At 37.5% G+C, this 18,537-nt stretch overlaps 1 protein-coding gene across 1 annotated transcript in view; it reads right to left on the reverse strand.

Annotated features, from left to right (window-relative positions):
- The window catches only part of LOC101423803 (uncharacterized), a 446,281-nt gene that overhangs the window by 227,747 nt on the left and 199,997 nt on the right, over nucleotides 1-18,537 (reverse strand). Inside the window, 3 exon segments of the mRNA XM_071210051.1 lie at nucleotides 2,534-2,851; nucleotides 2,943-3,251; nucleotides 8,981-9,282. Coding sequence (XP_071066152.1) covers nucleotides 2,534-2,851; nucleotides 2,943-3,251; nucleotides 8,981-9,282 — 929 coding nt within the window.

Genomic DNA, 18,537 nt, shown 5'->3' on the forward strand with positions numbered 1-18,537 from the left:
TTCCAGAAATGCAAAAACCAAATATGTAAAATTCACCACAGTAACAAAATCAAGAAAAGAATCACATAATCATGACATTAGATATGGAAAAAGGTTTTGACAAGATTGAACACCTATACATGATAGATTCTTTTAGCATATTGGAAATAGGTGTGATGTTTTGATATGGGCCATTGTATTAGCCAGATACAAAGTACCAGAAATCTGTTGGCTTTATAAAGGGTATTTCTTTGGGGCAGAAGCCTACAGTCACAAGGCCCTAATGAGTCTAGCTCAAGGTACCATAAGAGATACTTTCTCACCCAAAGTCATTTGCCACGTGTTGAAGCAAGATGGTGGGAGATGTCAGCTTTTCTTCTTCCTCTTAAGGCTCTGTGGTCCCGTCTCAGCTGTAGGCTGGCATAGGGCTCATGTCTCTTCCTGGGGCTCATTTCTTTTTGGGCTCAGCTGCTCTGGTCTCTTACATGGTCAGCTGTAAACTACCAGGCAAATGGCTCATCTCTTCCTGGGGCTTCTGCCTTGTCTATTGATATGCCTCTCTTCATCTGTGTTCTTCTGTGTATCTACTTCTTCTGGACTTTCTTAATTGAGTGTCTGTTTATATAGCCCACCAAGGAGGTGGGGACTCAAACTGAGTTGCCCCAATGACGTGTTTCAATCAAAACCCTAAAACTGATTTAATAAAGTAAAAGTGAAACCTCTGAATTCAATACAATCAAAGGAGTATCACATCCAGAGGAACAGATCAGTTTTCAAAAATAATCAAGTATCTTTTTTTTAAATTCATAAATAATATCAAACTGAAACAGCCATACACAAAAATCCTGGAAGTAATATCTCAGTGGTGGAATATTAAAAAATGAAATTTAAACGCTCTATGAAAAATACCATCCAAAATATAAATCACCTAAAAGAAAACTTAGTTGAAGATGTCTGAGACTTTTGAGAAAAATTAAAGGAGACCTAAATAAATGGAGGGACACACCTTATGAATGAATTGGGAGACTCAATACTGTCAAAATCAATTATCTACAAATTCATATGTAGATTAAAAACAATCTCAATAAAAATAGTATCATGCTGTTGTTCTGGTGAAAAATGACAACCTAATTCTATAATTTTTTGTGGAAATGCAAAGTACCAAGAATGGCTAATATACTCAGGAAGAAAAGCGACAAAGTGAGATAAGTTACTTCACCACATATCAAGAGTTACTATAAAGTTACAATAATTAAGTAAGTGTGGTATTGATGCAAGGATATACAAATGATATGATGGAACAGAAGAGCAAGTCCAGAAAAAGCTCAGACATACATACGCTGTTTATGACCAAGGTGGTACTAAAGTTGGGAAAAGAGGCTCTTCAGCAAAGCATCAGAGTCCTTTTATATGGATATCCTTATAAAAATAGAAAACTTTATCCCTATCTCACACCATACATAAATATCAATTCGAGAAGTAGTATACAATTTTATGGGAAAGAAAAATAATTAAACCTGTAAAATACTGTGGGAGAACATCTTCAGAATTTTGAGGTGTGCAAAGGTATCTTAAAAAGGAAATAAGTAATAAAGGGACAGGAAAATGTTGATAAATTGTACTTCATTAAAATTAATAACCCAGCTAATTAAAAACATGATTAAGAGTGAAAGCAAAAAGGCACGGGTTAAATACAGAGAATAAATACATGCATATTTGATTCAAAAGTTAATGTCACAATTATTAGTGGCCTCATTATTTGTAATAGTCAAGCATTGAAAGAGCTCAAAATTTCTTTCATTATTTGAGTGAATCAATACATTGTCATATGGTCATTCAATGGGATATTTATCACAATAATAATTAATAAAACACTGCTATAAACAACAATATATAATAATAATATATAATATATATATAAACAAATAACAATATATAATAATAGTAATTAATAAAACACTGCTATAAACAACAAATCACAAGCATAATATTGAGTCAAAGAAGTTAAACATAAAAGAGAACATACTGAAGGATATTAGACAATGTTGAAAAAAAATCAGCAAAAATATTGAGTCAAAGGAGTTGCACACAGGACAGAATAATATATGGCTTTATATAAAGTTCAAAACCAGGCAAAACTATTTTGTAGTATAGCAGAGTTTAGGAGAGTGGTTTCCTTTGGAGAAGAGGAGGGCACAGTGATTGCTGGGGTGGGCATGTGGCTTCTGGGTGTTGCTGATACTCACTTTGTTAACCTGGGTTTTGGTTACAGGACTATGTTCATGTTATTATATAATTCATTGTGCTATATGCTGATTGTTTACACTTTTCTCTTTAAATTATATTTAAATATACCTAATCATGCTTATTGAAAAAAAATAGAAAAGTTTTTAACATCCCTGGCCCTAAACTGACAGATGAATGAACAATGAGAGGAGCCACAATCACCGCAGCATGCCCCACTTTCGAAGATGGCTTTTCACATTCTCTGCTCATCTGGGCATTTCACTCAAGGGACCTCCTGAGTACCACTTAGCCCTCACCTGCCTCTTACCTGAGCAGATCACAGAGGCCGTGTTTCCATGGGTGCAGTCAGGGATCCCCAGGGCAGTCTCAGGGCATTGCCACAAAAAGGATTCAGTCCCTGAGCAGTGAAATTGGTGTTTCCAGACTCCATGAACTCTTTCCACAAAATATGCTCCTTCTGGGGTAGAGCTGGCGACTCCACAGCCAAGCTGTTGGCAAACCACATTGGCATTGACCATGTTCCAGTGGGATGCACAGAGTGCTCTCCAGCCTCCAGAAATATTCATCTCCACTTGTCCCTCACACTGAGAGCTGCCATTTTTCATGAGCCGCACTTCTGTGTACTCTGAAAGAAGAATACAGCGTTTCAGCAAAACCTTGTGGTTTTCTTACCCAAGAAGGTATGGGGAAGGTCAAAGTCTTGCTGAGAGTCTCACCTGAACAGACAATGTGAACCGCCCCACTGTGGTGACAATTGCCTTGAGGGTGGGCCACTTTAGGGCAGAACCAGAGCTCTTGCTCCTGCCCCTTACATCGGAAACCTTCAGCCCAAACTTGACCTTCAGCCTCTCTGAAGGACATGTCCCTCACTACAGACACAGCCTTGCCACACTGCAGCTCTGCACAGATGACCTGGGCAGTGGGCAACGTGAAGTTCCTGTCAGACACTGGTGTCCAGTCTCCTCCAGAATGCACTTCCACTCGCCCTGAGCAGGGTCCAACCCCTCCAACCAGGTGCACAAATCCTAAGGGAGAAAAAACAAACCCAGGGAGAGGTCATTGTCCTGGCTTGGCATTTGGAAGTGACATCTTACAAGCAGTGGTTTGAAAGTCTCCACTCCTACCCATGGACGGAGCATGGGGAGAGGATTCAACAGGTGGTATCAGAATACGTCATCCATGAGTGAGTTTCTAAGGACAGATTCAGCAGGGATTTTCAGGGTCAGTTCAGAACTACTGAATTCCAGGAGCATGTACTTTGGAGTTAACTAAAAAAGTGAATTCCTCATCCAGGGTCTGATACCCAGGCAATATGCTGAGAACCTTCATTTCATGAATTTTACTCTAATCACTTCTTTCTTCAGCTATAAAAGAGTTAAGATCCCACTGGCCCATGCCAAGAGCAGCACAATGAAGCCAAGAACTGCACTGGGTAACTTATCTTTTTCTCAGAAATCCTTCCAATTTTCATTTAGGAAGCTGATGCACAAGTCTCTTGGGGGGTTCTATATTATACTGAACAGTAGGGAATTATCTCAGAACTTAGCAAGGAGGTAGTGCTGTTCAATCTGGTTTGAGCCATTGGATCAGTTATTTTGAAAGCTAGAAATATGCCATTTACCACCAAATAAAATGGGTTATGTAATAAAGACAATCAGGAATTATAGGACTGAAGGAAACTGCAAAGTAGATGGGCATTCAAATTTGGGTGCCAAAGTATGAAGAGTTGCGCCAACTCAGAGGTAAAAAAAATTACACAAAACTAACAAACAAAACAGGACATGGATACAAGAGGGTAGAGACCTATCAGGAAGAGAGACAAGGTTAGAATTCCATCTTCCTGCAGGTGGAATTCTGACCTGCTTTTTCTCCCATCCAATCCTCAAGTGACCGATGAGTGGGAAAACCGTAGAAAGACTGGTGGTTCAAGAGAAGAAATACATGCACTACAACTAGTCCACTTCTATGGTTTCACACTTTATTTTTTGGATATTTTGACAGTGAAAACTTCCAAGAATTTCTTAGGTACCAATATGAAAAAGAAGTTGTACATAGATGAGTCTGGATGTTCAGAAAGCTCAGAGCATTATAGGAGTGGGCGAAGGGGGCCAGTGGTCCTCACCATTTTTCTTGAACCTAGGTATTTGTAAATGAGCCTGGGTGAGGTTTTCAGTGGGAGTTTACAAATGTTTGCCTTGGACCAGCCAACCAGATGGTGAAATGAGACCCCTGTCACAGTGAAAATGCATGGCTTGCTTCCTGTTGTACTCTGATTCCCAAAGACACCAATGCTGCCATTGCCACCATCAAGACAAAGCACAGCATCCAGTTTGTGGATTGATGTCTTACTGGCTTCAAGGTTGGCATTAATTACCAGTCCCCCACTGTAGTACCTGGTGGAGAACTGGCCAAGGCCCAGTGGCCTGTGTGCTTGCCGAGCAACACCACAGCCATTTACCAGACCTGGGCTTGCCTGGACCACAAGTTTGACCTGATGTTTGCCAAGCATCCCTTTGTTCACTAGTATGTGGGTCCAGGGATGGAGGAAGGAGAGTTTTCTGAGGCCCCTGAGGACATGGCTGCCCTTGAGAAGGAGTATGAGGAGGTTGGTGTGGATTCTGTTGAAGGAGAGGGACATTAGTACCCATTTCTATCAGTCCTACAGCATGTCACATCTCCAGCAGTTCAGCTTCTATGTTAGCTGACGGGCATTTAAGCTGTCTTATTAGACTGTCTTCACACCAAGCTATGATCATGTCTTATTTTTTCATGTGAGCCTGTAAAGTTTTCCATCATGTCTCAAAGCAAAGGCTTTAAGAAAACAAAGCAAAACAAAAACAACAACATGAAAATCTTACAACTTAGAAACTAATCAATATAAGGTTTAAATGTACACATTGAGTGCTCAATGAGGTCAAGAACAAGGTTTATCTTTTTTATTATTTTATCTGCAGAAACTAGTTCAGTTTCTGTATCATAATATCAACTAATTTAATATTTGTTAATGAATGAAAAAGGACCTTCAATATTACCCAAACACCACAATTTATATTTATTTTCCATTTAGATATGAGAAAAAGGCCCACTAAATACTGTAAGTGAGGTGAAAACCACTCTTTGGGTTCACTATCTTCTTTTTCTTTTCATTTTTTTCCATGGTACATTTCTAGCTCTCAAGAATACTGATGGCATGGCCATCTTGATTCAGATTGAATAGTGCTCCCTCTGCAAAGTTCTGAGATAATGCCCTAATTTTAAGTATAATATGGAACCCTCCAAGGGACTTGCACATCATCTTTTTAAATGAAAATTTGGAGCATTTTTGAAAAAGAGATAGCTTACCCAGTGCAGTTCTACTCTTGGCATGGGCCAATGGTTCCTAAACTTCCTATAGCCTGATATTCATATAGTGAATGTTCTCAGAGCATCTGACTTGGAATCAGGCACTCTACCAGATGAAGTTCCTGAAGTGACCCCAGTAGCAGTATCATTGTCAACCTCACAACTTATCAGGTCTGGGCATGCATCATTCTCACAAACCAAGATCATCTAATCTAAAGATCAAAATTATTGTGGAACTATGTGTTCATTGTATTAAAAATGTTTTAAAATCTTATTAGTTTTTAATTGAAAAAAGTGTATTTTTTTTTTAATAATATGGCTATAGTATATAGGAATCTAGAGAAAAATTATTCTCTTTTCCTTTCTCAGACGCTCAAGGTAAATAATGCCTCCACTTTACTGTGTAAACCTTCCTTATATCTGTCTTTCTGTATGCAAGAATATATTATTACATGTATTATTCCTTCTTCATAATTTGCAATAGGAAAAACCCAGAAATTTGAATGTTGTGGTCAGTACATCTAAGTATCTACTCTACGGATATGAGATAATCGATTATTTGTCAGGATAGCCTTCCTTTTGAATCCTGTAAAAGTCTCTGTGCATCTTGAAGAATGGAATCTGTCAAGTCTTGAGCATGATTTGAAAGGTCATGATTTGAAAGTGGTCAGCACATACTGGAATGAGCATTTACTGTGGGCTCCTGAAACAATGTGTCTTTTCCTTCTAAGGTGTAAACAATTCCTGCTCTGGGTATTGAGACATAATGTGAAGCAACTCACTGTCTAAGGCTTTTGTTGAGACATAAAACATCCACTCTAAAATGCAGAATATATTAATCAGGACTCTCTCATTTGCAAATGACAGAAACCCTATTCAATGAGGTTTGTAAATAAAGCTTGCATGGCTGATGGAAAAGCTATGTTCCTAACAGAGAGCTTGAGGAATGGGAACCAAATGCTTCCAGGACTTATCCTCCCTGAACTCCTTTCCAATCCCTGCTTCTCTTCATTCCTCTCTGTTCTTTAGAAAAGCCTCCTCACAGTTGACACTGCAGACACTGGCCTTCCTAGTGATCCACTAGAAGAGAGTAAATTCTGGGCAAGGACTTCTGTTGGTCCTGCCTGTGTTATGGGCCCTCCCCTGTGACCACACAGCAGGCAGGTGGAGGAGGTAGGAGAAAGGTGTGTGAAGGCAATATTGAGAACTCAATTTAATGGCCTTTTATTCAAAATCCAAACATCTTTCAGAGTGTGCCATGTCCTGGGAAATTTGGTAGCTATTTTGGGAATGTAAATTGCAGTAAAACACATTTCTTATCTTTTCTTCTAGTGGGAGAATCAAAAAGTAGGCAGTTTAAAGCCTTGTGAAAATTTATGAGAGCTCTTTTTTTTTTTTTTCATTTATTCCAGCTTCTTCTTCTCATTAAATTTTTTTATTGACTTTGTAATAATATTACATTAAAAATATATATGTGAGGTCCCATTCAACCCCACCCCCCCGTCCCCCCTCTCCCCCCCCAACAACACTCGTTCCCATCATCATGACACATCCATTGGATTTGGTAAGTACATCTTTGGGCACCTCTGCACCTCATAGACAATGGTTCACATCATGGCCCATACTCTCCTCCATTCCATCCAGTGGGCCCTGTGAGGATTTACAATGTCCGGTGATTACCTCTGAAGCACCATCCAGGGCAGCTCCATGTCCCAAAGACGCCTCCACCTCTCATCTCTTCCTGCCTTTCCCCATACCCGTCGTCCACCATGTCCACTTTTCCCAATCCAATGCCACCTCTTCTATGTGGACATTGGATTGGTTGTGTCCATTGCACCTCTATGTCAAGAGGAGGCTCAGATTCCACATGGATGCTGGATGCAATCCTCCCATTTTCAGTTGTAATCACTCTAGGCTCCATGGTGTGGTGGTTATCCTTCTTCAACTCCATCTTAGCTGAGTGTGGTAAGTCCAATAGATCAGATTGTAGGTGCTGGAGTCTGTTGAGGCTCAGGACCTGGCTATCACATTGTCAGTCCAGAGATTCAAATCCCCTAAATATATCTTAAACCCCAACATTAACTGCACCTCCAGCACATTAGCATGAAAGTCTTATGGAGGGAGATCCCATCTGAGTCCAGATTCATCACACATAAACACCATTTCCAAAGAGGGGCCATCTGCCCTGGTAGTTAACCCCATCGGCCATGACCATAACTCCCATGGGTCTCTTTAGCCCTCAAAGGAACCAATATCTGGGGGTTGTATCTGCTTTATCTGTCTATGAGAGCTCTTGATATCAAAAATAAAGGAAAACTGCTACTTCTGAGAACTGGTTTTTTGGTATGAATCAATTCTGTAAGGCAAGTTGAAATTTGCCGCTTGATAGGTCCATGTCTGGTCTCTTAACCTATGTTCTTATGCTAGTTACTTAATCAAATTTCATCATTCAGAACTTCTCCATATCTCCACTTTGAGCCTTGACACTTGGTCTTCTCTGTCCCTACAATCAGCCTCACAGAACTCATATCATGTACACAGGGCATTCTTCACCCCATACCTGGTCCTTTGTATTCAGAAAATACTGTGTGTGCTATTTGTCAACTCCCATTGCCATTCTCTCCCCACTCCAGCTACTCTAAGCCTCTTCCACTCTTTTCAAACGTTCTATTTGTCCCCTTTCCTCCTTCTTATAACTAAACTCCCAAATGCAGTTCTCTTATTTTACTGAAGCCATCAGGTACCATAATCTGCTATCATAGAACACAGAAATTAATATTTTATTGCATCCACCAATGGCTTTCCAGTTCATGCCTGAGCTTCTCTCCAAAGTTTGAGTTTATATGGATGTGTTTTAAAGAAAAAAGGGAGAAAGAATATTTCCTGGCAACAACAGGAGAAAGAGCCCTACAACTTGGGGCATTTTATCCGGAACCCTCTGGTCCTTCCACCCTAGGAGCTTAATGTATGAGTTTGCAAAGGAGAGTTGCAATTTGACACAAATCTCAAAATTTCTCTCTGATTCTTTAACGGTATCCCCTGTGCTGCTCTATTAACTCAGTGCAAAGCAGTGTCTCACTATACATACAGGAACACTTAGTTCAGAAACACCCAGCCCTCAGAAGTGAGAGGAAAGTACACCTTCTTTCTTGTCCCTCCCTCTGAGAGTTTCATGTCACAAAGGGAGTGTGTGTGATGGTTTGTGAATGTACACTCTTACACAGTAAAGTATAAAAAACAAAATCATGAAGCCTGATTTTAATTGAGGTGGTATCAGAATAAACTACTTTAGACCAGCAGTTGAGATTTGCAAGAGGAAAAGTAAAGAGGTCCATCATTCTGCTTTAAGCAGAGTTCAGATACCAGGTTCAGATACCACTGTCCAAACTAGTGGGCAATGCACTGACCATACCTGAGCAGACGACGGCTGCGTCGGAGATATGATTGCAATCATATGGCCCCCAGCTCGCAGAAGGGCAATTCCACACGTGGGACTCCTTTCCTGTGCACTTCATGTAGAGCAACCAGACGTATCCTGATCCTGCCCCAAAGCTAGTGGCGACGGTGGTGGCCTCTCCACAGCTGAGCTGTCTGCACACCACGTGGGCATCGTTCAGGGTCCAGCCAAAACCACAGATGGTGCCCCAAGAGCCCTGGTGAAGGACCTCCACTCTGCCGGCACAGCGACCGCCCCCATTCGCCAGGCGGAGCTGCCTGCTCCCTGAAAGAGAGAGTCAAGTCAATGGGCGGCTTTTATTGGATTGGAAGAGTTTTACAAATCTATGGGACAGATTAGGTGAGTAGCTGGTAGCACTCTTTTCAGATGCCACAGAGCCCGCGGGATCAGACACGGATCATTGCCCCAGGATACTAGGTGGGTCTGGGTTCCCGCAGAAACATCAGGACTAGAGATTAAAAGGTTAGAGAACAGGAAGTAGAATTCAACTAAATAACAATAACCTGTTGAAGGCGTATGAGTAGAAAGCAGAAACGTGGGAGTGATATTTTTAACTTCAGCGGTACCTTCTGTATGGAGAGTTCTGCTTCTGATGACGAAAAACTTGCCTGTTGTAAGTCAAACTTGCATAGAGCATGAATTCATACAAGCTGCAATATATGAATACTGGTTGGCAGCTCCCAAGGTAGCAAGAATTTTTGGAGCCAAACTCTCAGAAGTAAAGGGCAGAAACGGAGCCTTTCTCCTCCTGAACCATTTGCCAATTCAAATGTAATAGCTGAGAAACTCAAAAGCTCAACAGATGTTTTGCCAGACTCACTGGGTTGGGAGAACACAAAATTATATTTCAACGTGTGGTAGAAGAAGGGATGCTGTTAAATAACCAGAAAATTTGTACCAAAAGAGGAAGAGTGTCATTCCTCATAAGAATGGAAGCCCAACTTCTAATCCCTTCAATTCACTTTAAATAAATGTATCTGCCCCTAAATCAGGTGCCTGGAAGAAACAAAAGAAAATCCTTTCTGAAATATTTATACAATTTTTAATCTATAATGTCTATCAATAAAAAATACTCAGACATACAAAAGGAAAGAAGAAATTTGACCGAAAACCAAGAGGAAAAGGGACACATTAGAAAGCAACTCATAGGGTGGGCTTCTTGCTATTGGAGTTATTTGTCAGGGACTTAAAACAATGAGTAAAATATTGAAGGATTTAAATGTCAAGATTGGTAATTTTGGCAGATGAATGGTAGCAAAGAAGCTATCATGACCTCAAAATGTTTTTAAATGAAATTAAGAAATTAAAGGACGAATGTAATAACACATTGGATTAGCAGAAGATGTAATTAGTATAATTGAATATTGATCACAAGAAAATACTGGGTATAAAGCACAGGAAGACAAAGTTTGGAAAATATGAAAAAAGGCATATGAAACATGAAAAGAGAACAATTGGGGAGGCTATTAACTTTGAAATATAGGCAACTGAATTAAACTGAAAATGATCTAGTGTGTAAACTGAGATGGAAGCTGCTACCTATGCCCATAAGTTAACTTTCTAATTTGTAAATTGTTGTGTAGAAATTGAGAAGAATGTACAGGAAATGTCAGAATGTCCACTCAGAGCACTCGACATCTCTTTCTATGAATAAGCAGAGCCAGGTAGTTCAAAGAGTCACTCTAGTGGGCCAGTAGCTGGACTGATTTCTTATAAAGTGCACCTACCATCGATCTGGGGGTTAGATGGATTAAAGCAAAGGAAATGGTTAGGAACTGGTGTGAGGTCATCAGAAGCCCAGGATCTTCAATCCAGGACCAATAAGAATTGTTCTTGGTATGATCATTCAGAGCTGAAAAAGTTACCATTAAACAAGCCATGGTGTACCTCAGAATGCTTCACATATGATTCCACGCTTCAGATTCTAAATCTGGTCATTAATTCAAAATAATGTACTCCTCTTTGAGTAGTCTGGGCAGTCCTACATGAGAGATATGTTAGATGATATTGACCATAGCCAGATTCAATTAAGAATCACAGGTTATTGCTTCTCTCTCTGCTGCCATTCCCCATCCTCCCAAAAGAGCCTAGTCTTTGCTTGGTCTTCACCTGGAAAAAATACTATTATTCAAAAGTTGGTGTCTAGTGTACTCTAAGGAAAACATGTATTTTTACATGTATTTTTATTCCTGCTACAGAGCAAAGATATTTTATATTTGTGCTCTGAAATTACTCATAATTTGGACAGATTGATTGTATTATTTATTTTCTCCTTTTTACACATAAGAAAAATGATGGAAAGCAAGGTCAAATAATTTTTATCAGTGTTGCTTTGTTTTACTTTAAGTAAAGGGTGAAGTAGAGAATCAAACCTAGAACTACTGCTTCCATGAAGAATTGAGGAGTTCCCAGGAGGCCAATACTCCTACTGGGTAAAACTAAAATAGCTAGATAATGTAAGAAGAAATTAAAGGCATTAGGCATTTATAGATATAACATAGAGAAAATGTACTAAAATTCCAAAGAGTGCAAATAATTTCAGAGTTTCTTCAAGGACCAATAGCTGCTCCTTCTCGTAAGGAAATTTCCCAACTCAGTTCATGAGATAATGACTGAGAATAACTGCTTTTGGGATAGAGATCCCAGTATATTTAAGGCTGATATGATAAAATTGGGGATTTGAGGCCACTATCACATGGCAGGTTTTCTTCTCAAATATATTTGTCCATTTTGAAACTCTGAAAGGCAGGAGGCCAAAGAACTAAGCCAAATACCTTGAAAAGCAATTGGGATATACCCTCATTCTCTTGGTACTGAGCCCCCAAAGCACCCCAGGTTCTCAATTGAAAGCCCTGACAGTTCAAGATATAGGGGTGAAGGACTGGTGAAAAGAACAGAGCATTAAAGACATTTGGGACATACTCAAAAAGTGTAACATGCAGCATTGGAATCCTAGAAAAATGGAGAGAGAGAGGAGAACAGGACAGGAGACGAGGAAGAGAGGGAGAGACAATGAAAATGCAGCAGAAATAATAGTTGAAGAGATAATGGATGAACATTTTCTCAGAGAACCCCAGAGATATGAAGTCACCCATAACCAGGCCCATCATAGTAAAGCTTCTGAAAATCAAAGGAACACATGAAAATATGGAATAGTAAAGTTATTTACTTTAAAAGAGAAAAAGGAAAGCAGATGGGTCAATTAAAAGCAAATGGTAGACAGGTTCTGAAGGAAAGGGGTGGGAAAATATGTGGAACATTGGGCATTTATATGGTATTGGAATTGATCCACATGATTTTGCAATGACAGACACAAGCCATTATACATTTTGTCAAAACCTGTAAAATTGTACAGTATAAAGTATAAACCATAACATAAATTATCAATCATGCTTAGTAGCAGTGCTTCAGTATTTGTTCCTCAATTGTAACATAGGTTCCACATTCACATTCAAGATATTATTAATAGGGGAAAATGTGAGAGGAGAGAGGTGAGGTATATTCTGATCCCCTATAGTTTCGATGTAACTTTTCTGTAGTCTAAAATTTCTTTAAAAATAAAGTAAAAAAAACCCAAAATACCAAAATACAAAAAACAAAGCAAATGTTAGAGTAACCCAATGATATCAGTAATTGTTTTTGATGTAAATGAATTAGATACTCCAAATAAAAACCAATCTAGATAAAACAACAAAATTCAGCCATATGCTGCTTGCAAGGCACTCACCTTATATATGAAAGCAAAGAAAGATTAAAAGTAAAATGATAGAGAAAATATATATCTACCATGGAAAAATACATAACACTAGCCAAAAAAACACTGGTGTAACAATCGTAATATCACACAAAGTAGTCTTTAAAGTAAGTCGTATTAATTCAATGTATAAGAAAGAATATAGCAGATATAAAACAACACAAACAGCAAATTAACATATTTAACATATTTAGAGTACTGAATCCAACAATGAAAGAATTCACATGATTATGAAATGCACATTGAACACTTACAAAAATTGACCATATGATGGACCCAAAACTTTCAGAGAATTGAATTCAAGCAGAATATTTCCTCTAACCACAGTGGAGTTAAATTATTGATTAAATAGAAAATATAGCCAAAAATTCTTAAATGTTGAGAAATTAAGCAGCACTTTTCCAAAAAATACCTGGTCAAGGAAGAAACTTTTTAAAATTATAAAATGTGTATAATGATAATGAAGATTCATTGCAACCAAACTTCTCTAATGCAGCTAAAGCAGTGACCATGGGAAAATTTGTAGCCTAGAATGTATGGGTTAGAAAAGAAGAAAAACTGAACATGAAAAAAATTTAAGCTCTCATGTAAGAAATTAGAAGATCAGCCAATGAAATCAAAAGGAAGGAGAAACCTAGAATTAATAAAGATAAGAACAAAAATTAATGAAATAGAAAACAGGATAGAAAAAATAAAAATCCCTCAAAATCTGGTTTAAAATATTAATAAAATTGATAAATATCAAGCAAGACTAATCAAGAATAATAAAGAGTAAACCAAATCATCAATACCAGGGTAGTATATTTGGAGTTGTACAACTATCGCCACAATCAATTTTAGAACTTTTTCTTCACCACAAAAAGAAACTCCATTATGCTCAAACTTCTCATTCCTACTTAATCTTAGACAATGCTCATCTATTTCATGTCTATATATTTGTCTACTCTTGAGTTTTCATATAAATAGAATCATACAATATGGGGTCTATTGTGACTAGCTTTTTTAAGTATGTACGTTTTCAAGGTACATGCTATGTATCAAAACTTCATTGTATCACCACATAATATTCCATTATATTTCCCATTCATGTGTTGATGGATATTTGTGTTATTTCCACATTTTTTTGCTATTTGAATAATCTGCTATGGATATCTGTGTACAAGTTTCTATGTGGACATGTGTTTTCATTTCTCTTTGGCATGGAATTGCTGGATCATATGTTTAACATTGTGAGTAACTGCCAACTGTTTTCCAAGTTGTTTGCACCATTTTACATTCTGACCAGCAATGTATGAGGGTCCCAAATCTCTGCATCCTGACCAACACTTGTCATTATCTGTTTATTCTATTATAGTTATATTGGTGGGTGTGAAGTGTAATCTAATTTCAGTTTTGATTTGCATTTCTCTAAGGTTAATGATTTTGAACATCTTTTCCTAAGTTTACTGACCATTTGCATATCTTCTTGAGAAATGTCTATTCATATCCTTTGGCCATTTTTCACTTGGGTTATTTATCTTTTTTATATGGACTTGTAAGAGTTCATTATATATTTTAAATACTAATTCCTCTTCAGATATATGGTTTGCAAACATCTTCTCGCATCCTGTAGGTTGTTTGTTCACTTTCTTTATGTTGTAATTTGAAGCATAACATGTTTAATTTTGCTGAAGCTCAATTTATCCATTTTTTCCTTGGTTCCTGGTGTCTTATTTAAGAAGACTTTGCCTAACTTAGGGACATGAAGATGTATCCTAAGCTTTCTTTTACGAGTTTTATGTTTTTAGATCTTACATTTGGGTCTTTGATCCATTTTGAGTAAATTTTTATTTATGGTGTGAAGTAGGGATCCACTTTCATTCTTTTGCACATGGATATTCCTTTGCACTACATGTTGAAAGGACTGCTTTTTTCCATTGAATTGTTTTGGCACCCTTGTTAAGAATCTGTTGAATAAATGTGAAGGTTTATTTTAGGACTCTCAGTTCTATTCTGTTGGTATCACTGCCCTCATGCCATTATCACACTGTCTAATTGCAGCTTTGTAGTAAGGTTTGAAATCTGGAAGCATGAATCTTCCAACTTTGTTCTGTTCCAAGACTGTTTTATTTCCATATGATTTTTGGTATCAGCTGGTCGATTTCTGCAAAGAAGCTAGCTAGGATTTTTTTTTTTTCTTTCCTTTTACCGCCCCACCCCGCTCTCCCTGTCTTGCTGTTTTTGCTGTCTGTGTCCATTTGCTGTGTGATCTGTAGCTACTTCTCTTTTTGTCTTCTCATCTTTCTCCTCTAGGATTCAAAGGGATTGGATCCTGGAAACCTCTGATGTGTGGAAAGGCTCCCTGTCAATTGCACCACCTCAGTTCTTGGTCTCTGCTCTGCTTCACCTTGACCACCTCCTTCGTCTCTCTTTTGTTGAGTCATCATCTTTCTACATGACTCACTTGCGTGGGTTCAGGTTTTGCCAGCGGGCATTCAGCTTGCTGTGTGGGCCCTGAACGTGCCGCGCAGGCTTGGAAACGCGCACTTGGCTCACCCTGAGACTACTCGACTGCCAGGCGTACCCTGACTTGCCGCACAGGCATGCTTTTTCTTCTCTTTTTTTACCAGGAGGACCAAGGGATCAAGCATGGGTCCTGCCATTAGGTAGGCGGAGGACCCATCACCTAAGCCGCATATGCTTCCCTAGCTAGGATTTTGATAAGAGATTGCCCTGTATTTGTCTCAATTTAGGAAGCATTATCATTTTAACAATAATAAGTCTCCTGATCCATGAACATGTGATGTCTTTCCACCTACTTAAATCTCCTTTAATTTCTTTCAATAATATTTTCTAGTTTTCAGAGTATAAATTTTGCACTACTTTTGCAACATTTATTCCTAAATTCTTTATTGTTTTTGTTGCTATTGTAAATGGAATTGTCTCTTATTTCATTTTTGGAAATTTTATTTCATTTTGATGGAAATACAGCTGAGTTTTATATTTTGTTTCTTACAATCTGCAACCTTGTGTAAATAATTTTTTAGCTATAATAATGTTTTTGTTGTGGATTCCTTAGGAATCTGCAAAGAGAAGTAGTTTTACTTTTTTCTAATTAGGATAATGTTTATTTCATTTTCTTGACTAATTGGCAAGATGAGAATTTCCAGTACAATTTTAAATAGTAGAGATCGGTAGATATTCTTGTCTTGTTCCTAATCTTAGAGGGAAAGGTACCCAGTCTTTCACTATTAAGTATGATGTTAGCTATGGGATTTTTGTAGATGTGCTTTATCAGGTTGATGAAGTTCTCTTCTTTTTTTCTTAGTTTGTTGAATCATTGTTTTTTTTTTTTTTCATAAAAGGGTGTTGGATTTTGTCTGATGGTTTTCCTGCATTTATTGAGATGAACTTTTTGTATTTTGTCATACCCATATGCTGTGTTACATCAATTCATTTTCAGATGTTAAATCAGCATTGCAGAAATCTCATTTGTCATGGTATAAAATCTTTTTATAACTTTCTGGATTTGATTAGTTTTTTATTGGGAATTTTTGCATGTAAATTCACAAGAGATATTTGGTCTACAGTTTTCCTTCCTTATGATGTCATTTTCTGGCTTTGGAATCATGGTATTACTGACCTCAGAGAATGAGTTGGGAAGCACTCCCTCCTCTTCTGTTTTTTAGAAGAATTGTTGAAAAAAATTAGAATTTGCTAATTCTTTCTTCTGTCAGTTCAACTCTAGTATTGAGTCCCTCTAGTGAAAATTTTCATGTGGTTCTTTTAAAAATAACTTTATCTTATTGTTATTCTCTATGTGATGAGGCTATGTCATGATACTTTACTACTTTAATATGGTTCCTTTCAGTTGTTTGAAAATATTTATAATGGCTATGTTGATGTTTTTGTCTGTTATATCCAATGTCTGGTCCCTACCAAAGGCAATTTCTGTGCTTTTAATCTTCTAATATATATATTTATTCTCAGTTGATTTTGAGAACGAATGTCAAGACAACTGACTGCAGGAAAGCATGGTCTTTTCAACAAATGGTGCTGCCACAACTGTATTTCCACATCCAAAAGAATGAAGGTGGACTCCTTCCTTATACTATACCCCCACACTAACTCAAAATGAATCATACCTAAATGTAGGAGCCAGCAAAATAAAAGTCTCAGAAGAACACGTGTATATTCCTTGAATTAGGGAGTGAAATTTTAGATATGACACAAAAAAACACAAGCAAAAAAGGAAACAATAGATAAATTACAGTACTTCAAAAGTAAAAACTTTTGTGCATCAAATGATATCATCAAGAAAGAAAACAGACAACCCACAGAATGAAAGAAAATATTTTTAAATCATATATCTTAAAAATTGGTGTTTAGAGGGGATTGGTATTTAGAATATATAATAAACTCTTACAATTTTTACAACTCAATATAAAAAAGAAAAATTATTCAAGTAGAAAATGGCCCTATGATATGACTAGACATTTCTCCAAAGAAGATATAAAAACGATAAAAAAACCTATGAAAAGATGCTCAAAACCATTAGCCATTAGAGAAATGCCAATCAAAACTGAAATCAGATAATACTTCACACCAACCAATATAGCTATAATAAAATAAACAGATAATGACAAGTGTTGTTCAGAATGCAGAGATATGGGACCCTCATAATTGCTGGTCAGAATGCAAAATGGTGCAACAAATTTGGAAAACAGTTGACAGTTAGTCACAATGTTAAACATGGAGTTGTCATATGACCCAGCAATTCCATGCCTGGGTATACATCTAAGAGAAATGAAAACACATGTCCACACAGAAGCATTTACACAAATATTGATAGCAGCATTATTCAAGTAGCAAATAGTAGAAACAACTCAAATATCCATCAACTGATGAGTGGTAAATGAAGTGTGGTATATACATACAATGGAATATTTTGTAGCAATTTAACAGAATAATGTACTGATACATGCTACAGTATAGATGAACTTTAAAAAAAGAATGTGTTTTTATATGTGGGAAGATGTTGCTGTGTTTTAGGGAAAGCAAGGGGATCTCCATCTGGAATGGAGTAAATAAGTGAGAGAGTAGAAAGAGATGAGTTCAGACAGAAATCAAGGGCAGATCATGTAGGGACTTGTAAGCCATTGCAAGAACTTCAACTTTAACTTTCAGATATCTCAGATATGCAAGGGAGGTACAATACAAAACCCAGTCACTGTAACACAGCACCTTACTAAATTGGGGAAATCACATGATCCTCTTCATTGATGCTGAAAAGGCAGCATTTGACAAAATCCAACATCCTTTCTTGATATAAACATTATGAAAGATAAGAATAGAAGGAAACTTTCTCAATATGATAAAGTACACATATGAAAAACCCACAGTTAACATTGTACCTCATGGTGAAAGACAGAAATCTTTTCCATTGTGATTGGGAACAAAGAAATGATGCCCACTGTCACCACCGTTTTTCAATATTGTGCTAGAAATCCTAGCTAGAGCAATTAGGCAAGAAAGAAAAAAAAACTGCCCAAATAGGAATGGAAGAAATGAAACTTTCAAATTCTGATGACATGATCCTATACTCAGAAAATCCTGAAAAATCCACAACAAAGCTACTAGAGCTAATAAATGAGTTCAGCACAGTGGCAGGATACAAGATTAATATGCAAAAATCAGTAGTGTTTTTCTATACTACTAATGAGCAATAGGAGGAAGAAGTCAGGAAAAAATCCCATTTACAATAGTGACTAAAATAATC

The sequence above is a fragment of the Dasypus novemcinctus genome, chromosome 20 (assembly GCF_030445035.2).
Source record: "Dasypus novemcinctus isolate mDasNov1 chromosome 20, mDasNov1.1.hap2, whole genome shotgun sequence".
NCBI classification, from domain to species: domain Eukaryota; kingdom Metazoa; phylum Chordata; class Mammalia; order Cingulata; family Dasypodidae; genus Dasypus; species Dasypus novemcinctus.